This window comes from Podarcis gaigeae (assembly GCF_964106915.1).
Source record: "Podarcis gaigeae genome assembly, chromosome: 13".
NCBI classification, from domain to species: domain Eukaryota; kingdom Metazoa; phylum Chordata; class Lepidosauria; order Squamata; family Lacertidae; genus Podarcis; species Podarcis gaigeae.
In genome coordinates this window covers 14,132,534-14,158,533 of record NC_139689.1, presented here as the reverse complement: position 1 = coordinate 14,158,533, position 26,000 = coordinate 14,132,534, and the positions used below count along the sequence as shown (strand labels likewise).

General features: G+C 41.0%; 4 protein-coding genes across 4 annotated transcripts; all 4 read left to right on the top strand.

Moving 5' to 3' along the window:
- Positions 1-3,275: 3,275 nt before the first annotated feature.
- Positions 3,276-4,284, top strand: LOC310829256 (olfactory receptor 4N2-like; the record flags this gene model as incomplete). Its single annotated transcript, XM_083707532.1, has 1 exon — positions 3,276-4,284. The coding sequence occupies one exon, from the start codon at positions 3,276-3,278 to the stop codon at positions 4,197-4,199; it is 924 nt and encodes a 307-aa protein (XP_083563658.1). The 3' UTR covers positions 4,200-4,284.
- Positions 4,285-11,309: 7,025 nt separating this feature from the next.
- Positions 11,310-12,224, top strand: LOC310829259 (olfactory receptor 4N2-like; the record flags this gene model as incomplete). Its single annotated transcript, XM_083707535.1, has 1 exon — positions 11,310-12,224. The coding sequence occupies one exon, from the start codon at positions 11,310-11,312 to the stop codon at positions 12,222-12,224; it is 915 nt and encodes a 304-aa protein (XP_083563661.1).
- Positions 12,225-14,287: 2,063 nt separating this feature from the next.
- Positions 14,288-15,812, top strand: LOC310829247 (olfactory receptor 4N5-like). Its single transcript, XM_083707515.1, has one exon. It carries the CDS (start codon positions 14,810-14,812, stop codon positions 15,761-15,763), a length of 954 nt encoding a protein of 317 aa, XP_083563641.1. The 5' UTR covers positions 14,288-14,809; the 3' UTR covers positions 15,764-15,812.
- A 5,114-nt stretch (positions 15,813-20,926) lies between these two features.
- Positions 20,927-21,868, top strand: LOC310830904 (olfactory receptor 4N2-like; the record flags this gene model as incomplete). Its single annotated transcript, XM_083710734.1, has 1 exon — positions 20,927-21,868. The coding sequence occupies one exon, from the start codon at positions 20,927-20,929 to the stop codon at positions 21,866-21,868; it is 942 nt and encodes a 313-aa protein (XP_083566860.1).
- Between the last annotated feature and the right edge of the window lie 4,132 nt (positions 21,869-26,000).

The following is a 26,000-nucleotide window of genomic DNA, read 5'->3' as shown; positions in this document are numbered from 1 at the left end:
GTTTCTTCTGGGCTCAGTATATTCTTGGATGCACTTCTTCCATAAGCAATATAACCATGAGGATGAGGAAGATTTATTCTGCCAGAAAGGCTGTCTGCAAATTGAAGGGCAACAAAGGGTAAATGTTTGTCTCATCTTTGCTTTTTTTACATTGTCTTTTTACATGGCTTTAGCTTTCCTCCCTTGCCCCTCTGTTGATCATTCAGCTCACTTTGGATACCAGTTGCTGGAAGCCACAGGAGAGGAGAGTGCTGTTGTCCTGCTTGCTGGCATCTGGTGGGCCACACAGAGAAAAAGATGCTGGTGGGCCACTGGCCTGATCCTGCAGGCCCTTCTTATGTTCTTAACTTCCTTGCTAATCACTACTAAGGAAGCAAAGAGAACGTGGAAGGGGTCTGGTGGAGGATCAGGATGGGAGGCAAAGTGGCTGTTTTTTCTGACTGCCTCAAGTCTTTGTGGCAGAGTTGGCTAAACTGCAGCCCTCCAGCTGTTGTTCAACTTTCACCAGCTCCAGATACCATGGCAAGTGGTCAGGGATGGTGACAGTTATAGTCCAGCAATATCTAGAGGACTAGTGGCTCCCTACTCTTGCTTTAAGGGGACAGGCATTACTTTCAATGCAAAAATTAGAAGGAATTTGTATTAAAATGCTGATTGGTTTTGATTAGGACTCTTTTTCTAAACAAATATCAAACTGATGTTGAAATGTGGGAAACTGAATTTAATATAGGAAAAATGAGAAACCAAGAAACTGAAAATGACAAATCCTTCTGTCCCTAGTCCCTGAGCTCTGTATGTATGGCCAGCACTACCATTTAGACAAATTGAGGAAGCTGCCTCAAGTGGCAAATGCTGGAGGGTGGTAAATGTGGAGGGCAGAACTGTGTGTTCCATATGGTCTGCCATTTGCATCCTAAGCTGGTTGTAGTTGAGGTGTAGTTGAGGATTCTCTGGTATCAAAGTAAAGTTAAGCTGCCAGTTTTGTCAGCAGCTGTGTTTGGTATTATGGAGTGGGGTGGGCACCATCTTATTCAGGCTTCCTCAACTTCGGCCCTCCAAATGTTTTTGACCTATAACTCCCATGAACCCTAGCTAGCAGGACCAGTGGTTAGGGATGATGGGAATTGTAGTCTCGAAACATCTGGAGGGCTGAGGTTGTGGAAGCCTGATCTAATTCATCTCTTCAGGCAGCAAAAGGGTTCTGCCAGATCTGCTCGTGGTCTTGAGAATCTCTGTGGTTGGCGGGAGGAAGGTGTAGGGTCCACCAGCAGCAGCAACAGCACTGGATCACTGTCTTGTTAGCCTTAGATTTGGGAAATGAGCCATTGTGGTAATCTGTTTTGCACTTCAGAAGGTCCCAGGCTCAATCCATTCAGATAAGTGCAATTTTCAAAGAATATTTGTTGTTTGTTTATTGTTTCTGAAAGTGCAAATGTGGTCAATTTGGCTTTAACTGCACACTGAACTGAATTTCTCCTCTTCACTATTAGTGACATCGTGTTCAGATCACAGAGGACTCCATGTAACTCATCTCCTGGGTTTAGTTTTCTGAACAATATGCAAACCAAAGAAAAGACAACCTTTGAACTTTGCACCTGTTTGAATTTTGCAGTGTAGGAATTATAGTCACCTAAGTCCTACTCAGAGTTGACCCATTGAAATTAATGAACAAAAGATTGTCATGTCCAATAATTTCAATGTGTCTGCGCTGAGTAGGACTAGAGGTGAATACCATCCTAGTCCTACACCTAAGTAATGTGTAGCTTATAATATAGCAAAAAGTGCATTAAAATGCACATAAGTGAAAATAATATTTAACGGAATTGATTAGATCAAAGAAAATTGTTTTGCAGAAATCTGTGTATATTTTGCAAAATTGCATACAAAAATATTTATATTAGGAGAAATTTGCAATAAAATGATGATAAATATTTATGTGGTTTTCTTTTTTAAAAAAAAACCATGGAGTGATGTGTAAATATAGAGAATTTAAGATTGGAAAGATGAGAAACTGAGAGAACCTGAAACTGATAGATCTACCCATCTCTACCTGAATTGCAAAGGAAATACTTTTCCTATCATCATGACAATATTCCTTGTGTAAATTTGGCCGATTGTGAACAGAAAATGAAGTATGAAAAAAGGAATAGTGGCATCAGAAGGCAAGAACAAACACAGACATGTATGTATGATACATTTGCTTGTATCAATATTGTACTCTTGCATCAGTGCTGTATGTGTCCCTGATTCCTATTTCTAGGTAAATGCAAAACATGCATGTAATTGACAGAGGTGTTATAAAACTTAGGAATAGAGAACAACAAGGAAAGAATTTTGTTGTTTCTTTGCATTTATGTTCTACCTTCCATCCAAGGAGCTCAAGAAGGCATACATGGTTCTCCCCCAACTCATTTAGCTCTCACTACCCTGTGAGGGAGGTACATCGGGATTCATTGCTGTTGTTTGAGGCTCAGATGGCTTCAGTGATGCAGAGTGCCTTCCATCATCTTCAGCTGGTGACCCTGTGGACAGGGATAGCCTAACTTCTGTTGTCTATGCTCTGGTAACCTCTAAGTTAGATTACTACTATATGTGGAGTTGCCACTGGATAAGGTTAGGAAGCTTTAACTGGTGGAGAATTCAACAGTCAGGTTGTTCACTGGGGAAGACGGTTTGATCATGTAACACTGATCCTGGCCTGACTGCACTAGCTATCATTTACTTTCCAGACCCAATTCATAGAATCTTAGAATTGGAAGGCCATTCAACCTCTGTTTAAAAAACCACAAGGAAGGAGAGTCCACCACCTCTTGTGGGGATCTGTTCCACTGCTAAACAGCTCTTAGTGTCAGAAGGTTTTTCTGAATGTCTCACAGGTATTAATTCCACACTCTAACCACTACAAAACACTGGCTCTGTGTTATGTACTAAGCTTGGATCCTAGAACAATAGGCAGGTAGGAGCCTAGAATGCAACAACTGATTGGCCTGCAGGAAAAGACCAATCAGGCTCCAGGAGGGAAGCAGAATCAGCCATTCAGACAGGACTCATTGCATAAATAATGTACAGTGGTATCTCAGGTTAAGTACTTAATTCGTTCTAGAGGTCTGTTCTTAACCTGAAACTGTTCTAAACCTGAAGCACCACTTTAGCTAATGGGGCCTCCCACTGCTACCGCGCCGCCAGAGCCCGATTTAAAAAGGAGCAGGGGTATTCCAATCATTTATTGTTTAACAATCTGAACATTATTGTTTTTCAGGACTACATCTGCAAGGATGGAAAATGGGAATCACACTGTAGTGAAAGAGTTTGTTATCCAGGGGTTGTCACAGCTCTGGGAGATGCAGCTGTTCCTCTGTGTTCTTCTCCTGCTCTTCTACATCATCATCCTACCTGCAAACTTTGTCATCATTGTGACAATCTGTAAGGACCCCCATCTGGGATCCCCCATGTTTTTCTTCTTAGCCAACTTGGCCTTCTTGGACATCTGCTACAGCTGTGTCACCCCACCAAAGCTCATGGCTAACATATTCTCTGGTCACAGGACTATATCTTACCTGGGATGTATCACTCAGATTTTTTTCATTCATTTTCTTGGTGCAGCTGAGATGTTCCTTCTCATTGCCATGGCCATTGACCGGTATGTGGCCATCTGCCAGCCACTACGCTATGCTACTGTGGTGACCCAACTAGTCTGCTGGGGTATGTTGGTATGTTCATGGGTTGGAGGATTCCTGCACTCCATAATCCAGGTCATTCTCATCATCCCTCTCCCATTCTGTGGCCCCAATGAGCTTGACAACTTTTTCTGTGATATCACCCAGATTATTAAACTGGCTTGCACCAACACTTACACATTAGAATTTGTCATGTTTGTTAGCAGTGGCCTTGTAAGCACTGCATGTTTCATCCTCCTCCTCATCTCTTATGGGGCCCTGCTAATAAAGGTGAGGACAAGCTCAAGCCATGGGAAGAATAAAGCCTCCTCTACATGCATCACCCACATCATCATCGCCTGCATTATGTTTGGTCCAGCCATCTACATCTACTGCCGTCCCTTCCAGGACTTTCCCTTCGACAAAGTGGTAGCCTTTTTCCACACCGTGGTCTTCCCTCTGATGAATCCCATGATCTACACACTGAGAAACAAGGAGATAAAAGTTGCTATGTGGAGACTGTTGAAGAAATATAAAAATTAGTGATTTCACAATCAGTCCCTCTTCCATCTTGATTCATGGGGCACAGGCTAGACAGCACCCTTTTCTGACACTCCAATGAATGAATACAGGGGAACAGGTGACCATGGATACTGTTTTGTGTTCCTTGGAGGAACCATGGTATTAACATAAAATAAAACAAATAAATAATGCCAAATAAAAAAGACCCCACTTTTTCCCCCACTGAGGAAACAAAACCTTTATAAAAAACAAAATAAAAGCAATAAAGGTCTTGGTGTTTTGGTCATTGTTCTAAAATATGTGTCCTCTTTGGGGAGTGCAGAAATGGAGCAAATCCTTTTCCTTTGTACTGCCCCCAGAAAATCATCATGGCAACCCCTCCTTACCATACAACCAGTCATTTCCCTTCTCTGTAGATCAAAGCTGTCTTGCAAGAGTCATAGCTCAGTGAAAGAGCATGTAGACACTCCCAGATTCAATCCCTAGCATTGCCAGGAAGTGTAGGGAAGCTCTGGAGAGCCACTGTCAATCAGTGTGGACAATACTCCCCCCCCCCCAATTTTTAAAACTAATTTTCACATTAGTGACATACAAAAGAAAAAGAAAAAATACAAAAGAAAAACATTACAATACACAAAAAACAGAAAAACACATAGAAAAGAATTTTAACTTCCAAATCCTGATTGCATTACATTGATGACTGACTTCCTCAAATCCCCTGTAACTGAATTTCATTTTATCACCTAATTAGCAGTTCTCCAAATTCATATTTCTAATAATATTAACTTCTTTAATTTACTAACTTCTTCTCCATTATTAATATTCCAATCATTTGTATTTTTAACTACATCAACCTATTGTAACCCTAGTCCTAATTTTTTACTTCCAAGAGATTTCTCTTTATCTTATATTACAGTATTTAGCTAGATATTCTTTAAAATTCTTCCAATCCTTTTGGGTCTCCTCTTCTTTCTGGTTGCGGATTCTTCCAGTCAGGTTGGCCAGCTCCAAAAAGTCCAACATCTTCATCTGCCATTCTTCTATTGTTGGTATCTTTTGTGATTTCCAGTTTTTGGCTAATAAAATTCTTGCCGCTGTAGTGGCATACAAAAACAATCTAACATCTTTTTGGGGGGATTCTATTCCTATTATTCCAAGTAGAAAGGCTTCTGGTTTTTTAATAAACGTATTTTTCAACATTTTTTTCAACTCAATATAAATCTTCTCCCAGAAGTCTTTCACACGTCCACCACATATGGTAGAAAGTACCTTCTTTTTCTTTACATTTCCAACACAAATTATCCTTTGTATGATACATCTTTGCTAATTTCACCGGGGTTAAGTACCATACACCATTTTCATAATGTTTTCTTTTAATACCGTACATGCAGTAAACTTAACCCCTTTCTTCCATAGCCTTTCCCAATCTTCCAACATTATATTGTGTCCAGCATCTCTTCCCCAATCAATCATCACAGATTTAACTTGTTCATCCTTTGTATTCCATTCTAACAACAAATTGTACATTTTAGAGAGTTTTTTTAACATTAGTATCTGTCAGGGGCTCAGGAGCAGAGGCACAGGGAAGAGAGGAAATGGAGAGCGAAGGGGAAGAATCTGAGGGCAGCGTAGGAGAAGATGACAGTGGCTCGAGAGATTCCATGAGCCTCTCCAGCGAATCAGAAGATTCACAGAAGGGGGCGCCGGTGGCCAGGGCAAGGGGGGTCCCAAGGGGGACACTCCAGAAGCAAGGGGCCAGCGGGGACTCCCAGAGCAGCAGTTGGAGATCAGGACCAGCTTCCCCACCAGAGCGTAGTGGGGGGGAAGAGTCCCAGGTATCGGGGCCAGCGTCTTCCCCAGCAGGGAAAGAAGATGAGTCAGGGCTGACCACGCCTCCATTGGAGAGTCAGGGAACGGAGGGGAGGTCAGGTCCAGCTAGCCTCCCGGAAGAGGGAACCAGCGACAAAAGCAGTGTAACGGTCAGGAGGAAGGTCACTGGGTTGGCGCGAGCGCCAAGTTCAAATGTACAGGCGCGCGGGACAGCATAGAACCCGGATTGGGAACCAGGTCCTAAAGCCCGCCGGAGGCAGGGGGAGGAGTCAGGGGACTCAGCGTCAGAAGAGTCCAGAAAGGGGAATGCCCCAGCGGACAGGAGGACCCAGAGGAGGAGAGAGCAGAGGAAGAGGTGGAGCAGGGCTAGAGTCTTAAACTGGTGTCAGAGGGGAGGAGATTCAGACGGAGCTTCGGCGGTCTAGGGTTTAAGACGTAGAGCTGCGCGCCACGGTTTTGAAATAGAGACTGAACTTCAATAAAGACTTTTGTATATAACAACGACCTGGCATTGGTCCTCTGTGAGCTGGGACTTCGGGCAGCTCTGACAGTATCTAACAATTCCGTTTCCAATTTGGATTTTTCTGTTGCAAAACCGTTTTTCCTATCCAATTTATATAATTCATTAATTTGATAATATTGTAACCATCCATCTAATTTGTCTTTGATTTGGTCAAATGGTCTTAAATTCTTCATTTTCTTCCACTAGTAAATCATCATATTTAAACTATTTACTCTCCATATTCAACTTTTTCTGAGCCTTAGCTTCCATTGGTGAAAGCCATCTGGGTGTTTTCCTTTCCAAGAGATCTTTATATCTTAACCATACATTATATAGAGATTTTCTAATTACATGATTTTTAAAACCTTTATGAGCCGATATCTTGTCATACCATAAATATGCATGCCAACCAAATACATTGTCAAATCCTTCAAAGTCTAACACATCAGCATTATCTATTTGAATTCATTCCCTAACCCAGCAGAAAGCTGCTGCCTCGAAATATATCTTCAGATCTGGCAGGGAAAATTCCCCTCTCTCTTTTGCATCTGTTAATATTTTATATTTAATTCTGGGTTTTCTCCCTGCCAGATAAATTTAGACAATGCTTTCTGCCATTCTTTAAAACATCTGACATTATCAGTAATTGGTAAAGCTTGGAATAAAAACAACATCATTGGCAGTAGATTCATCTTAACCACCAATATTTGGTCCATTAATGACAATTTTAAATTTGACCAAATCTCAAGATCTCTCTTTATTTCATTACATAATTTCTCATAATTGTTTTTATATAAATTCAAGTTTTTCACTGATAAATTCACACCCAGGTACTTCCCCTTTTTTACAAAAACAAGGCCTGTCTTTTCCTGAATGATTTTTCTCACCTCATTATCTATTTTTTTCCGCCAGCACTTTGGTTTTGCTCTTGTTTAACTTAAATCCTGCTACTTGCCCGAACTCTTAAATCAACTTCAGTGCTTTCACTGCACTGGAATCTGGGTCTTGTAATGTTAACACCAAATTGTGAACAAAGGCTTTTAACTCATATTGTTTGGATCCTACTGTTATACCTTTAACCTCTTACTCTTTCCTTAGCATGTTTAGCAAAACCTCTACGACCAAAATAAAAAGCAGAGGGGAAAGTGGGCACCCTTGCCTTGTTCTTTTCTCAATTCTAATTTCTTCTGAAACCACATTATTAACTATGATTTTAACTTTTTGCTCAAAATAGATCGCATTAATACCATTTAAAAATTATTGTCCAACCTCAATATTTTCTAAATACCTTTTCATAAAACTCCATGAAACATTATCAAAGGCCTTCTCAGCATCTACAAACATTAACATTGCTTTAGAGGTTTTTCTTTAACTTCCAATCTTTCTAACACATTGATTATATTCCTAATGTTATCTTTCATATGTCTCCCAGGTAGAAATCCTGCCTGGTCCTTATGAATATAATCTGTTAGTACCTTCTTCAACCTGTTGGCCAGAATGTTAGCAAAAAAAATGTAATCCACATTGGGTAATGAGATCGGCCTATAATTTTTCACATTGGACCTATCTTGATCTGGTTTTGGAATCAGGATTATAAAGGCTTCCTTCCAGGTTTCAGGTGCTTTGTCCCCTCTTAATATCTTATCGCATACAACCATCAATGGCTGAATAAGCCAGTGTTTCAAAGTTTTATAGTATTTTGCTGACAAACCATCTGGCCCTGGTGTTTTACCAAGCTGCATCTGATTTACTGCATTCTCAACCTCTTTTCTTGTGATCAATCCATTAAGTAGGATCTTTTTTATTTTCAGGAATTTTTTGCAATCCATGTACTTGGATCACTTGCTCGATTTTACCATTAGCTTCTTTTCCATTTTTATACAGTTGTTTATAGTATTTCTAAAAACATCTTCTTATCTCTGCAGGATTCTCCATAGACTTTCCTTCTGATACAATATAAGTAATAGTACTTTGTTTCTGTCTCTTTTTTAACTGCCAAGTCAGCAGTTTTCCACATTTATTTGCCGATTCAAAGTTTCTCTGTCTCATCATTTTTATTTTCCATTCTATTTCCTGATTTATAATCTGGGAGTATTGGATCTGTAGTGCTTTAATTTCCTTTTGAATCTGCTGATTCTTCAGATTAGATCTCAAGTTCTTCTCTTTATCTTTTAATTGAGACAGAATATTGTCTTTTTTCTCATTCTGTATCCTTTTCTTGATCAAATTTTGTTGTATGAGGAATCCTCTCATTACTGCCTTACTTGCATCCCAAACGACTCTTATTTCCACCTCAGAATTAATATTTGTCTCAAAGTAATCCTTTAGAGTCTTTTGGGCCTTCCTAATCATCTGCTCATTCCTCAATAAATCATCTTTCATTCTTCATCTGTAAGACCCCTGCAGAGACAATTTTATTTCCAACAACACTGCATTATGATCGGAGCAGGTCAGTTTGGACAATACTGAGGCAGATTGACCTGTAGATCTGAGATCTACAAGGCAGATTCCCATGTTTCTACACAGTCACTAAACTAGTCTGCTGCCATCAGGTACAATGGAGGAGGATACTCTTCCATTGCCATATTTGGATTTGATATAGAATATGTAAATAGTTGTTGTTTTTTCGTTTCCATTTTTCCTCTTTTTCTCTTTCCCCCCTTAAGAGTCCTTTCTTGATGTTTATTTTTTTGTGATGTTTGTTACTGAGAAAATTAATAAATATATTTTAAAAATAAAAACAAAACTGTGTTATTACTACCCATAATCCACAGCCATGTCTGTATCATATAATTAATTCATGTACAAAAAAGGAGAGCTGTTATTTACTCTGTGTTGAGGTTTAATAAAAAAATGACAATTAAACGGGGAAGTGACTAGAAAATGGGGTTATCAAACTTCATGCTGATTATCAATATCCTTGAAGCACCACTGAAATAAAAAAAATTGCTAACCTTTTTAATGAGGTCCTCTGGGATCACTGGAAGGTGTTTCTTCTGGGCTCAGTATATCCTTGGATGCACTTCTTCCATAAGCAGTATAAGTATGAGGATGACGAAGATTTATTCTGCCAGAAGGGCTGTCTGCAAATTGAAGGGCAACAAAGGGTAAATGTTTGTCTCATCTCTGCTCTTTTTCACATTGCCTTTTTGCATGGCTTTAGTTTTCCTCCCTTGCTCCTCTGTTGATCATATGGTTCAATTTGGATACCAGTTGTCCTGCTTGCTGGCATCTGGTGGGCCACACTGAGAAGAATATGCTGGACTAGATGGGCCACTGGCCTGATCCTGCAAAGCCTTCTTATGTTCCTGTCTTCCTTGCTGATCAATACTAAGGAAGCAAAGAGAACGTGGAAGGGGTCTGGTGGAGGATCAGAATGGGTGGCATGGTGGCTGCTTTTTTCTGACTGCCTCAAGCCTTTATGGCAGAGTTGGCTAAACTGCAGTCCTCCAGCTGTTGTTCAACTCTCACCAGCACCAGATACCATGGCAAGTGGTCAGGGATGGTGACAGTTATAGTCCAGCAATATCTAGAGGACTAGTGGTTCCTTATTCTTGCTTTAAGGGGATAGTCATTACTTTAAATGCAAAAAAATAGAAAGAATTTGTATTAAAATGCTGATTGATTTTGATTAGGGCTCTTTTTAAAACAAATATCAAACTGATGTTGAAATGTGGGGAATGGAATTTAAAATTGGAAAAATGAGAAACTAAAAAACTGTAAATGACAAATCCTTCTGTCCCTAGTCCCTGAGCTCTGCAAGTATGGCCAGCACTACCATTTAGACAAATTGAGGAAGCTGCCTCAAGTGGCAAATGCTGGATGGTGCAAAATGTGGAGGGCAGAACTGTGTGTTCCATATGGTCTGCCCTTTGTCTCCTGAGCTGGTTGTAGTTGATGTGTAGTTGAGGATTCTCTGGTATCAAAGGAATGTTAAGCTGCCAGTTTTGTCAGCTGCTGAGTATGGTATTGTGGGGTGGGGGCACCATCTTATTCAGGCTTCCTCAACCTCAGCCCTCCAGATGTTTTTGGCCTACAACTCCCATGATCCCTAGCTAGCAGGACCAGTGGTTAGGGATGATGGGAGTTGTAGTTTCAAAACATCTGGAGGGCTGAGGTTGAGGAAGCCAGATCTTATTCCTCATTTCAGGCAGCAAAAGGTTTTCAGTCAGATCTGATCATTCTATCATGGTCTTGAGAATCTCTGGGGTTGGAGGAAGGAAGGTATAGGGTCCAGAAGCAGCAGAACCAGCAGCAGCACCGAATCTTAGTCTTGTTATCCTTAGATTTGGGAAATGGGCCATAACTCAGTGGTAATCTGTTTTGCACTTCAGAAGGTCCCAGGCTCAATACATTCAGATAAGTGCAAGTTTCAAAGAATAGTTGTGTTGTTGTTTGTTCCTGAAAGTGCAAATGTGATCGATTTGTCTTTAACTGTACACTGAAATGAATTTCTCCTCTTCACTATCAGTGACATCATGTTCTAATTGTAGAGGAGTCCATGTGACTCATCTCCTGGGTTTAGTTTTCTGAACATATTTTAGCCATCCAGCCCAGCTGGACCACATATCACTGAGACATCTAACCCATACAGTGCTGTTAGGCAATCATCAATTCTCTGTGCAAAAGCCACAGAATCTGAATGTAACATGAACCCGTGAGCTATTTTGATCTGCTCCTGGCCAGCCTACCAATTGGTTGCATTTATAATAAGGTGTATAAATGGGGGCGGTGGGATTGCAATCATTTATTGTTTAACAATTCAGATATAATTGTTTTGCAGGACTACATCTGTAAGGATGGAAAATGGGAATCACACTGTAGTGAAAGAGTTTGTTATCCAGGGGTTGTCACAGCTCTGGGAAATGCAGCTGTTCCTCTGTGTTCTTCTCCTGCTCTTCTACATCATCATCCTACCTGCAAACTTTGTCATCATTGTGACAATCTGTAAGGACCCCCATCTGGGATCCCCCATGTTTTTCTTCTTAGCCAACCTGGCCTTCTTGGACATCTGCTACAGCTGTGTTACCCCACCAAAGCTCATGGCTAACATATTCTCTGGTCACAGGACTATATCATACCAGGGATGTATCACTCAGATTTTTTTCATTCATTTTCTTGGTGCAGCTGAGATGTTCCTTCTCATTGCCATGGCCATTGACCGGTATGTGGCCATCTGCCAGCCACTGCGCTATGCTACTATGGTGACCCAAGTAGTCTGCTGGGGTATGCTGGTATGTTCATGGGTTGGAGGATTCTTGCACTCCATAATCCAGGTCATTCTCATCATCCCTTTGCCATTCTGTGGCCCCAATGAGGTTGACAACTACTTCTGTGATGTCACCCAGATCATTAAGCTGGCTTGCACCAACACTTACACATTAGAATTTTTCATGTTTGTTAGCAGTGGCCTGGTAAGTGCTGCATGTTTCATCCTCCTCCTCATCTCTTATGGGGCCCTGCTAATAAAGGTGAGGACAAGCTCAAACCATGGAAAGAACAAAGCCTCCTCTACGTGCATCACCCACATCATCATCGCCTGCATTATGTTTGGTCCAGCCATCTACATCAACTGCCACCCCTTCCAGGACTATCCCTTTGACAAGGTGGTAGCCTTTTTCCACACCATGGTCTTCCCTCTGATGAATCCCATGATCTATACACTGAGGAACAAGGAGATAAAAGTTGCTATGTGGAAACTGATGAAGAAATAAAGAAATTAGTGATTTCACAATCAGTCCCTCTTCCCAAGATTCATGGGGCACAGGGTTCTCATGGATGTGTAGATCTTATGCAAATAGGGTAGACATCATCGCTTTCTGACACTCCAATGAATGTACATTGGGGAACATGGATACTGTTTTGTGTTCCTTGGATGAACCATGGTATTAACATGACAAAAATCATATTAATATAAAATCATAAAAAGCATATATAAATATTTCCAAATAAAAAACACCCTTTTTTCACTGAGAAAGCAAAACCTTTATAAAAAAAACAAAAATAAAATAAAAACAATAGAACTCTTGGTGTTTGGTCATTGTTCTCAAATATGTGTCTCCTTTGGGGAATGTAGCAGAGGAGAAAATCCATAGCCTGTGTTCTGCCCCCAGAAAATCATCATGGCACCCCCACCTTACCATACTTTCCTAAGCATGTTTATGCAAATATATTTACTTCCCAACAAGTGTAGTTAGGATTGCAAAATGGGGTTGTCAGCCACAAGCTTCCAATCCTTGAAGTAGCCTTGAAGTATTGAAAATAAATGAAAAAGAAGTTTGGTTTTTAATAAGGCCTTTGGGAGCCTGTGGAAGGGTTGTACCCAAGGGCCCAGCTTATCCTTTGATACACACCTCCTCACCTTCAACTCTCCAAGGGCCAGAAGTAATATAGCTAGGGAGGATGAGGAGACCTGCCGCTGCCTCAAGGTCTGTCATACACTTGGTGGCAGCAGGGGGTAAGTGACAGCTACATCTTCACACTTCAGCCTTCTCTGTCTCCCATCATACTCCTTCCCTCCTTCCTTCCTTCCTTCCTTCCTTCCTTCCTTCCTTCCTTCCTTCCTTCCTTCTGCAAGAAAGCAAGAGGAGCGATAAAGGAATAGGGTGAGGCTGTATTCACTCCTGTAGCCACAAGGTCTTTGATGGGATGGGCAAGGTTCTGAATTCTCTCTGCTACCAATAGTGAAGTGGTACAGAGGCCACAGAGTCAATCCCTGGATTCTCCAGGTAGGAAAGACTCCTGTCTAAAATCCTGGAGAGCAACTGCAGTCAGTGCAGATAACACCAAGCTAGATAGATGAATGGTCTCACTCAGTATAAAACAGCTTCCTATGTTCTTTATGTTCCTGTGTTCTTATGTTCTTTATCTAAACTGTTTTTCTCTCGTTAGTAGTTTAAAAGGAAACATACATTCATTGTTTTCTATGTTGCAAAAGATAGTCTAAAACTTGCATACATTTTAATGAGAGAAGAACAATCATACGTTTTCTCTTGGAGGGACCGGATTTCAGAAAAAGAAAGGCAATATGTTGAGGTCCCTCTTCTGGAAAACTCATGTGTCTTCATATTTTCTACTACACAGGTCCATAATGTGGGTATCTGAGAGAGAGCCTTTATGTATGTGTATCTATTTCCTATGTTTATTCAGTCCCATTATTTATACATGGAATGGAATGTAAGGTTCAGCATATTTGCTTTATTTACAAATATCCAAGCAAAGAATGATGGAAGCAAGCAGGCACTCCTAAAGCAGGGAATAAATCTTCAGAGAACAACTTCTGTACTCAACTCCCTTTAGGCACTATAAGCACAGGATCTCTCTAATCAAATATTTTTGCTCGTTCTCTCTACCCACTTCTGCCCACAGCTGGATATTTCTTATCTCTTCCTGATCTGATGGGTATCTAATTCAAAAGATCTATATATCTCATATATATTGCCCAGAGGAGAGAGAGAGAGAGAGAGAGAGAGAGAGAGAGAGAGAGAGAGAGAGTTTGTTACACACTGAGCACTCAGCCTAAACTATTAGCACACCAGTAACCTAACAAGGACATTATTAGCCAATCATAACATTATTTCTACTGCATTAAGTTGGGCAGCAAGTGAAAGAGCACTAAAATATGAAATGCACAGATGAGCCTCAAACTGATGCTTATTAAAAAGAAATTTCACCACTCTATTTTTCTCATTTTTTATTTCAGTCAATGACCAGTAGACAATAACCCTCCTTGCAATTCTTTCACTAGAACAGGGAGGGAAAACCTGTGGTCCTTTTGGTGTTGCTGGGCTTCATCAAGGCCCAGACAGTATGGACAATGGCCAGAGACTATGTTGTTGGCATTTGGAGGTGAATTCTCAGCAGAAGCTGAACTGAATACTGAACCCCTCTTGGAGAAGCATGCTTTCCCCCAGATATAATCACACTGAAACTCTGCTTTTAGGAAAACAAGGAAGCCAGTGTTTATTAGAGGAAATGCATGTTTGGTAAAAAAAGAGATTACCAAGCTTTAGTCAAGAAAGTGCATCTATTCCTGGCACTTTGAAAACTATACCAGTATGATAAACTTCTTTTCAATTGAAATTGACTTTTCATTTGCTTTTTGAAAAAGCAGCACCTGGACAAGATACCCAAACGATAACTGGGCCACTGGTTTCTTACAAACCAGCCAATCAATGGGCTGTATGCACTGTTTATATAACCTTGAGATGAAAGGGGGGGAGAGGGGAAACCCACCTTGTAGATTTTTCCTGTTTAACATCTTCATCATTATTTGACTGCAGAGCTATGCACTCTAAAAATGGAACAATGGAACCATACAGTAGTGGAGATGGAACAACTGAACTATACAGTAGTGGCAGAGTTTGTTCTCCAGGGATTATCACAGATCTGGGAGCTGCAGCTGTTCCTCTGTTGTCTCCTCCTGCTCTTCTATGTCATCATCCTACCTGGGAACATCCTGATCATTGTGACCATTTTGAAATATTCCCATCTGGGATCCCCCATGTTTTTCTTCTTGGCCAATTTGGCTTTGATGGACATCTGCTACAGCTGTGTCACCCCTCCAAAGATGATAGCCAACGTCTTGGCTGGCTGCAGAACCATCTCCTACAGGGGCTGCATTGCACAGCTTTTCTTCATTCATTTTCTGGGTGGGGCCGAGATCAACCTCCTTATTGCCATGGCTGTGGATCGGTATGTAGCCATTTGCCACCCACTGCACTATGCCACTGTGATGACCAGAGTGGTTTGCTGGATGTTAGTTGTAGGTTCATGGGCAGGAGGATTCATACATTCTATAATCCAGGTGATTCTCATCATACCACTTCCTTTCTGTGGCCCCAATGAACTGGACAATTTCTTTTGCGACATCACCCAGATCATCAAGCTGGCTTGCACCAACACTTATGCATTAGAATTTGTCATGTTTGTTAACAGTGGTCTGGTCACTACTGGATGTTTCATCCTCCTCCTCATTTCATATGGGGCTTTGCTGGTCAAGGTGAGGACAGGCTCTGGTCAAGGGAAGAGCAAAGCCTCCTCTACGTGCATCACCCACATCATCATTGTCTTCATCATGTTTGGTCCGGCTATCTACATCTACTGCCGCCCCTTCCAAGATTTCCCCTTTGACAAGATAGTGGCTTTTTTCCACACTGTGGTCTTCCCTTTGATGAACCCCACGATCTACACACTAAGGAACAAGGAGATCAAAGTTGCTATGTGGAGACTGATGATGAAGTATAAAATTTAGGCAGATATCTGAAAGGAAAATAGAGTGTAGTGCTTCAGTGATCACTTTATGTTTTACTTTATCATCCCAGTTTCTTGGACTAATGTTGTAGTAACACAGTAGTGTCTTTATAGTGAGTGCATATCATCAAAGGTAAATTTTAAGGTTTATTTGAAATGAACTATTTCTATGAAATAAAGTGATATAAGTGAGTGAGATTGAGTTTCAATACTGTAGTCTAATTAACTGTGTAGTAAAGCTAGCACATATTTTTTAATAACTTTGGAATAACTTGCCAAAACCAATCTTCATGTTGAAAAATGTTAGCTATTTTTGAGTCATTCAGATTTGTGCTGCAGTTTCACCCCCAAACCTTTGTAGTAAAATAGACTCCTTAAACAAAACTTGAAGATGAATCTTTACTTGTTAGGATGGCAACAACTGAACATGCTGTATTATTTATATATTGAGTGCAATACAATTTATTTCTCTCCCTTGAGCCCAAGAGAGGGTTTGGTCTTCTTGTTCCAAAAATACAGACTTTCATAGCAATGCATAAATCGTTAGTCCATTGCATGCCTGTCTTCATATTTTTTTCTGGACAGAGCCTGCTTGAAGTCTTCACACTCCCATGTTTTCAGGCAACAAAATGACAGCAAACACCCCCATCCTCACATTCTCACACACACACACACACACACACACACACACACACACACACACACACTCTTTTTAAAGGCAGTTAACAAGTTAAAAAGGCAATACAATTTATGCTTTGTAAAATACATTTTCTTTGTAAAATACAGTACAAAACTAACAGGAAACACTTCAAGCACATTTGTTTCCTTCACATCTGCCTACTTACACACACTTCCAAGTGTTGGAAATGTTGAGAACATTCTCCTAATAATGATGAGTATTTGTAATAAGTTATCAACTTTTGTTCCAATCATTAGACATTCTAGGAATATTCAAGTGTAATCTATGGAGCAGAGGTGGGTACGTTGTGACCCTCAAGACAATGCTGGACTCCAACTCCCATCATTCCTGACCAATGGCCATGCTGGGAGTTGGTGTCCAGTGACATATTTAGGGTTTAAGTGCCCAAGCCTCCTATAGAGGAACCCTGTATTATTAAAATTGCACAGGGAAAAAACCCCTGATACATTTCTGTGCAATCCAAACTCATGATCTACCTATATTGAATGCCCTGATATCCTTTTACCATATAGCTGCTACCATATAGCATTTCTTAGTACAGAAAGTATTGATCTGATATGTAGAGATCTTTCTTATTCTAATTAATTCAAGATGGTTTCTGGAAGCTTCTCTGTGTGAAAGAAACAAGCAGAAGGTTCATGATGTTTGGATTATTCCTTCAGAGAAGCTGAACCTGGGTTTCACTTTCCTTTCTGTCTTTCTTTCCTTTTGGTGTGGTGTTCTGTACATAGTATGCTTAGTGTTAAGATTTAGTCTTATTATAATTTATTATAAGTTAAAGTTAAGCTTGCTGCAACTAGAGTTCTTATGGACAGTGCCAGTCCTGAATGTATTGGATTTGTGACTATTGTGCTACTTTGCCTTCAATAGCAGTAAAGCTCTGCTGGATGAAATACAATTGCCTCTTGTCTATTTACTGGAAATCCTACAATTCTACAAGTTTTTACTCTGCTAACTATACATTGGAGTTCTGCTCTGGGTGATATTGAGTAGAATTTCATGACAATAGCCAGTCATATTTTACTATTTAACAGCACCACAAAGCCAAATTAGGCAACACTAATCTAAATAACCAATCACACAACTTCCCTGTAAGATATGGCTCCATAAGATATGGCAATTAGAATAAGATCTGTTATTTGATTATTGATGTAAATCCCCCAAATGTATTTTTTTATTGTTAAGTTTTTACCTCTATCTTCAGTACATTTTATTTTAATGCTTTGGCTAGTGGCTGATGCAAATAAAGATTCTTCTGATTCTACATGAACATGTTGCAGTGCCAGTTAATAACTAGCATTCTGTCAACGTGGAAAAGAGCAAATTTCTTCACTGCTGATAAGAATCCAGGGCAGGCCTGACAGGATTTCAGAGCCCATCAAGCAAAAGCAGAGTCATCAAGAAAGGCAGGAGTCAAAGAGTGACAATCCAGCTAACAGTTGCAGTCAGTGCCGGATTTACGTATAAGCTAAACAAGCTATAGCTTAGGGTCCCACTCTCTTGGGGCCCTCAAAAAATGTAAAGGAAAAAAACTGGATGTACATTTCCAAAATATAAGATAAAAAACAAATAAAATAAAACCTACATAGAGGGAAAGTGTTTTGTGTTGTGTATGGACCTATTAGGTCCATAAATTACCATATAGCATACCATATATACACAAAAAAACAGCAACAATTTGTTGTTGATAAAGGACAGCTAGACATATAAAGGGCCCCATTACCTTCAGTAGCTTAGGGCCTCATCAAACCAAAATCTGGCCCTGGTTGCAGTAAGCTGATCAAAAGTAGATGAGAGAAATTAACAGTAATGCAACAATCATGTCTACCAAAGGAAGAGATTGTTCAGATAAAATGCTATCACAATAATGTCAGCAAAGCCAGGGATTATTCAGTATCTAGTGTTGTTGGGCAAATGTTAACTCAGGGGTAGGAAACCTCTGTCCCATGGGTCAGTGTTGCCCCTCCCAGGAGTCCAAGATGACTCATGAGGCCATATTCTGCAAACCACACCCACCTGTCCATCATCTGATGTAATTGGGTGACATCACCTGATGGGTGGAACAGTGGGGTTCAATCCTGTTGGGGGTCTGCTTTGTCAGCATATTGCCTGAAGATTCAAAGGGCAGCACAAGCTGTTTGAAATCCCTGCTTTAAACAGCCCCATGCTACTTCCGAACCTCCAAAAACTGATAATTTATAGGACTTCCAAACTTCCCTGCATTGTACTTTGAAGTCCTGGCAGCTGAAGCTTCAAAGCTGACTTTTTAATAAAGTTCTTGATGCTAACTTTTTAATAAGGTCCTTGGGAGGCAATGGAAGGAGCTGCTCCTAAGGGCCCTGGATGTCCTTGAATAGGCAACTTCTTCTCCCCACTTTTGGCTCTCCTAGGGCCAGAAGCCATATAGCCATGGAGATGGATGAGGGAGCCTAGTGGTGCCTCAAGGACTGCTAGAAAATTAGGGAGGGCAATTGGGGACTGGTAAGAGGCAGCTTTCTCTCAATTCTAAAGCCCTTTCCTTATCCTTCCTTGTTCTTCTGCAGCTCTTCTTACCCCTTCTTCTCCTTCTCACTTGTTGTTGTTGTTTAGTCATTTAGTCGTGTCTGACTCTTCGTGACCCCATGGACCAGAGCATGCCAGGCACTCCTGTCTTCCCCTGGCTCCCGCAGTTTGGTCAAACTCATGCTGGTAGCTTCAAGAACAGTATCCAACCATCTCGTCCTCTGTCATCCCCTTCTCCCTCCCTCTCACTAGTCACAACTAAAGAGGAAGGAAAGTAGGTTGGGCCACTGGCGGAGGAATGAGGTAAACTGATTTTTTATTTTTATTTTTCTCCACTGTAGCCCTTCAAGGAACAGGCACATTCCCTTCTGGACGAGGACTTTCTGGACAAGCACCCACAACACTTTCACCCATACAGTATATGAGTATTGGCACCTCATTTTTAAACAAAAGAAAACATAGATATTGGGGGGGGGATACTTGCATAAATATGAAAAGTGAAATATGAAAAATACATAGAAAAATGTGTACAATGTCCTTTTTTTAAGGAGAGTTCACATACTGGTGTGGAAATTGGGGAAATGAATTTAATACTGGGGAAATAAGCATCAGAGAAAGAAAAATCAACAGATCTATCCATTTCTAGGTTACCCAGAGCATAAGCATACAAGAGTGAAGATCTGATCAGGAAGGAAACTAGGGATCATTTTCTTCCCTTATAATGAGGAGCCCATTGGCTGTTGTTAGGTTGTATTGATGCAGGGTGTCTAAGAGCTGAACTGTCCTTGTTTCAAATGCTAGATTTGCTAAGTTATGCCATAGAGATCCTTGTGCTGTAGTTCCTATTGACTGAAATAACACACTTGTTTCTGGCTGAAATCACTACTAAGAAGGTTTGAATTCCACTAAGAGCTTGCCTCTTGCTTTGCCATTTCTGTGGACAGGAATCACACATGGGTGCTGGAATCACACAAGAGTGATCCTGACCTGCTGTATTTATGAGCTAAAGCTGCAGAGACCAAATGGATCGACATGAGCCTTTTTCCTACTCCCTGCTGCTTGGAGTACTGCAACACACCCAATTTTGGGGGGAATTGATCAGCACTTCTTGCTGGCACTTGCTGGAATGGTATAACTTGCAACACTCTCAACGTTTGCACCTGGGTGGAGCACACAAAAGTATAATCAACCGCACCACTGGAGTACCTGTGCGTAAGGCCAAGGAACACACTCTTTCATTACCACATCTAGACCTTGAGAGGAGTGGGAACGTCTGAAGTGGGTGGCAACTTTATGGTTTTGTCTGTGTTACTAGTGTCTTGCTGCCATCACTTGCTGATTTATATAAATAGTGTTGTTTGGCAATACACAAACATGATCAGTTTTAAGAATTAAGGGCACTTATGATGGAGCTTTGAGGAAGGTGAGGGCTCATTTGCAGAGAGGAGAATAAATTTTACCAACAGATGAAAAGAGCATATAGTTTATGGATCCCACATTAGTTAACCTTCGCTCTTCCTGATGTTTCTGAACTACAACTCCTGTCCTTCACTGACAACATGGCTGATGGAAGTTGTAGACTAACAACATATGGAGGCCCACAGGTTGCCCAACCCTGATCTAACGATCCAAAATCTCTCCATTTTTAAAATATGTTCTGGAGTTATAAGAAGCATAAGATTTTGGAAGTTCTAAAACAGATTGTACAGGTCTCCTTATCTGCCAACTCACCCCTTCCTTTTCAATAAATGGCATCCCACAGAGATGTGCCACAACATCTACACTTCTCTGTGCAAAATTGAATTGATCCAGACATAACTTAGAAGGTTCATCTTTTCTTGGCCAGCCTACTAACTGGCTGCATGGAGAGGAATGCATACAAGTGAGGGGGAGGGAATGCTGTGATTGTTTTCTATTTAATGTCTTCATCATTGTTCCACCTCAAGGCTATAATCTGCAAGGATGGAAAATGGGACTCACACAGTAGGGGTCGAGTTTGTTCTCCAGGAAATATCAGAGATCTGGTTGGTGCAACTGTTTCTCTGTACCCTACTCCTGCTCTTCTATGCCATCATCCTACCTGGAAATGTCCTCATCATTATGACAATTAGGCATGACCCCCATTTGGGATCCCCCATGTTTTTCTTCTTGGCCAACCTGGCCTTCATGGACATCTGCTACAGCTGTGTCACAACTCCGAAGATCATAGCCAACTTCTTGGCTGGCTGCAGAACCATCTCCTACAGAGACTGCATGGCTCAGCTTTTTTTCATTCATTTCCTCGGTGGGGCAGAGACCATTCTCCTTATTTCCATGGCTGTGGATCGCTATGTGGCCATCTGCCACCCAATGCACTATGTCACTGTGGTGACCAGGGTGGTTTGCTGGGCTATGCTGGTGTGTGCATGGGCTGCAGGTTTCATACACTCCATGATCCAGGTCATTCTCATTGCCCCACTGCCTTTTTGTGGCCCCAATGAGTTGGACAACTTCTTTTGTGACATAACCCAGATCATCAAGCTGGCTTGCACCAACACTAATACATTAGAGTTTGTCATGTTTGTTAACAGTGGTCTGGTCACTACTGGATGTTTCATCCTCCTCCTCATTTCATATGTGGCCCTCCTTGTCAAGCTGAGGAAGGGCTCAAGCCAAGGGAAGAACAAAGCCTCCTCTACATGCATGACCCACATCATCATTATCTTCATTATGTTTGGCCCAGCTATATATATCTATTGTCGTCCTTTCCAGGACCACCCGTTTGACAAGGTGGTGGCCTTTTTCCACACTGTGATCTTCCCTGTGATGAACCCCATGATCTACACACTGAGGAACAGGGAGATCAAAGTTGCTATGTGGAAACTGCTGAAAAAAATTCAAAATTTCCAGACAAGTGAAAGATAACTATGGCATAGCATTGCAATAATTGCTTTTATTCTTATGCTTCCTTGCACTTAATCATTATTCATTAGATTTCTTCCACACCCTTTGCTTAGTGAATTCCAGAGATGACAGGAAAGCAAGTCTTCAGGCACCAGTTAAGTCTATGTCTCATCCATAAATTATAGCCAAAGACATTTTTGCAAATTTAAAAAATCCATCCAGACAGAAACTTTACCCCTACAAAAGAGGACATGGCCTAGAAAAAGAGGACACATGGCAACCCAAACTGAGTAGATAGATTCAGACCATACATTTAAAGCACATTCAGCACACATCTACAGCACATGACTTCCCCCAAAGAATCCTGAGAACTGTAGTTTGTTATGGATGATAGGAACTGTAGTTCTGTGAGGTGGAACTAGAGCTCCCAGGAAGCTACACTATGTACTTTAAACCTGAAGAAATGTGAGCTTTGCGTTCAAGTTTAATTCTAGTTTTTACATCATCATCATCATCAGGCTGGGAGAACTGCCATGTTTGCAAAAGTACAACTATAAAATGCAAAATAACCTTAGGGGAAGGCAGCTCCCTCCCCCCCAAAAAATAAACCCTGCTGAATAAGTACTGAGCATGTTCACCAGCCAAGGGATTTTAAATTCCTTTTTGAGTGGAAAGGGGAAAGAATGGAATATCCTGAAATAAGGCATGGCTAGTTGAAACAGTGCACAAATGGTTGTAAATTTTTCTCCATGGACACGCTCTCCTGCCTTATTCCTTGGATAAATGGTTGTTGGACTAGCGCCCAGATCAAGGCCTACTGCTTCACCATTTCCACTCCCATCCCAGAGGTCACCTGTACTCTCTTTCTCTCTGATGCACAATGCAAACTTTTTAATGAGCTCCCTTAAGAGTGATAGCTTGGGTGTCTCTGCTTCGAGTCTCTGGAGCTCTTAATATGGCAGCTTCCAGTGTCTGTGTGCCAAGGCCTTTAGATGAGCAGGGAAGTATTTTGTTCTTCCCAAAGAGGAAAAGAATGTGACCCTTTTCACTGCCCTTTACCCCAGAGGAAGAATAAGGAATTCGTTCTTTTTTCTTTCCTTCCTCACAATGTTCAGATGTTAGTTATTATTTTCTCAGGTTTCAGGGCTAGATCTTCAACAATCAAAAGCATTTTGCCCTCACTCACACATCCCTGATCACACATACATTATGTGTCAACTCATGTGTAAGCCCATGCTGCCACAGAGGTGTGATATGAGCAAGATCTTGGGCCCACAGTTTTGCCACAAGGCAGGGGTGTTGCAGTGCACTTCAGCTATGTTAGTCAGAGATAAAAACAATGGGAAAACAAGCTGTTGATCATTATTGTTCTGTTGGAAAGCAGTCTCCCACTGTCCATGCAAGGAGATGAAGAGCCCAGAACAAAAGCATGTTACAATTTTCTAACCCTCAGATAGTACCCACCCTTGTAACAGAAAAGCTACCCCTAAAATGGCAGCTTTAAATGGCACAAAAAGGGTTGTACCTGTAAATCAGGTCATGCTCAGAGTTCATGTTTCTCCAGCATATTTAAGAGTCTGTTAATCAATTGGCGGAAATGACCGGCAGGATCCGAGACCAGGGAGAAGAGTCAGTGGAAGAAGATTGGAAGAAATTTAAAGATTATTTAAAGAGATATTGTAAAATTAATGAATTTTAGAATAATGTTGGATTGGAACTAAGTGATTTCTAGCTGTAACAGGTTAAAAGAATATGAAAAAAATGGGTTTATATAAGTAAAAATTCAAGATTGTAATAATTTAAGAATAAGATTTGGGTAGTAAAAAGAGGGAAAGAAATTGTTGAATTAATAATTTGATTTGGAATACAAAAAAGGGTGGTATGAGGAGGTCCGAGAAACAAGTAAATGAAAAATAATGTGATGGAAAGATGGATTTTTTAACAATTTTTATTTGATATTTTTTTTTTCATTTTTTTTTGTAATGTAAAAACCTTTATAAAAATTATTTTTAAAAAAAGAGTCTGCTAATCAAGATGCCTGCAATGCCTGCTATTTGCCTTTTCCAAACCAGTTTAAGATACCCTTTGAAATAGTGAATACATTGACTCCAGAATCCATTATCAAGAACCTGTTTCATTCATACAGAGATAGCTGCTCTTTGGACAAGTCTGTGGAAATAGTTATCAATACTTGTTAATCCAGAGGGGAAACTTGGGAAGGATTTCCTGCTATGTGGCTGGAGGAGTGTCGATGCTCACTAGGGGTTAAACATGGCTGTTGTACTGCTCTCTGTTTTCAGCTCAGGTTTTACTGGTAAAAGTGATATTTCATTAATTTTTCCATAACAGTTGCAAGCTGGTCACTGAGGATATGTGCACCATATATATTTTTAAAAAGTACATTTAAAGCACATTTCTCCCCTCAAATAATAATGGGCCCTGTAGAACAGTGAGTAGGTTACTGAGAGCTATAACTGTGAGGAGTAACAGTGCCCCAAATTATTTGTGGGAAACAATGTGCTTTGAATGTACTTTAAAGGTATAGTGTGTATGTAGCCAGAATCCCCATTAAGGTTAAAGATAAATTGGCATATTATTACAAAGCATCAAAATGGCATTGGAAAGTCAAATGGCTGTCACAGGGCTTATAGATGCCTGGACTGTGTGAAACGTGTGGATCTGGGATTACACCTTTTTATCTCCTTCAAAAATAACCATAATCTTGGGTAAACAAAACTCTGATCTACATAGATCTTCAAGGTAAGATTCTGGAGGCAGAACATGGAATCATTTAAATGTAGTGGTCCAGAATTTGTTGATATAGATTTAATGGAAGGGCAACAATGATTTCCCATTTCCCCATAGCCCCATAGACCAAATGGTTTAAGGCTAGGGACATTTTCAGAGCAGTGAACATTTGATCTACCACTCAGAGGTCTGTGTTTTGGGTGCATGGGTACATGCATGTTCCTAGCGACATATGTAATAGGGTTGCCAGATCACCTGTAAAAGGTAAAGGGACCCCTGACCATTAGATCCAGTTGTGACTGACTCTGGGGTTGCGGCGCTCATCTTGCTTTACTGGCCGAGGGAGCCGGCGTACAGCTTCCGGGTCATGTGGCCAGCATGACTAAGCCGCTTCTGGCGAACCAGAGCTGCACACAGAAACGCCGTTTACCTTTCCACCAGAGCGATACCTATTTATCTACTTGCACTTTGACATGCTTTCAAACTGCTAGGTTGACAGGAGCAGGGACCGAGCAACGAGAGCTCACCCCGTCGCGGGGATTTGAACCGCCGACCTTCCAATCAGCAAGTCCTAGGCTCTGTGGTTTAACCCACAGCGCCACCCGTGTCCCTCCCAGATCACCTGAGCACCTGGTTAATGATATAGCCACAAAATGTATTGATAATATTAATATCATATACAGCCTTCCTTCCTTCTTTGAAGATTAATAGAATTGGAGATCATTCAACTGGTTGAGTATACATGCACAGTTTGGAGATTACCCTGTTTTTGATCCCTTGCCACCTACCCAAGAAACCAAATGAGAAGTCAAACCAATAAGCAATGCACCCCTGAGGACAGTTGTGTATCACATCCCTAAGTGACAAAGTATTGTTTTCTTCTCTAGCACCATTGGAGCAGATAACACACCAACTAATGCAGTCAAGCAGATATATCATCCACATAGAAATTGTCATCGCCACACCAGCCACAGGCAGAAGAAGGAACTGGATCAACCAGCTCCAGGCTGATGCTGATCAGGACAGAAGAAGTTGCTGTAGCAACCTCAGGGAATTTCTGTTGGATTTTGGAGGTGGGTGAGAAACCACTTGAGGATGTATTGCATTTTTCCAGAAGGCAGGTGCGAAACAATGGGAAGAATGACATTGCAAACATCTCCAAGGAGCTCTCCAGCCATTTCCATCAACTAATCTTCTCTTTCCCATTCTCTAACTCCAGCACTCCAAATGCCTTTTGGTGGATAGATTGCTGAGTAGTGTGAGGACTGCTCAGCATTATTATCGTGTAATTGTCCACCCAGAACGCTGAAGACTACATACTATACCCAGTTTCTGATATGATGGGCCTCTAAATCCGGGGAACAGCTGTGGGAGAGGTCTACTGCACTCGTGTTACATGTGAGAA

Bases quoted from the DNA above. Each gene is read 5' to 3' on its own strand.
- LOC310829247 (XM_083707515.1), top strand. From the start codon at position 14,810: ATGGAACAATGGAACCATACAGTAGTGGAGATGGAACAACTGAACTAT.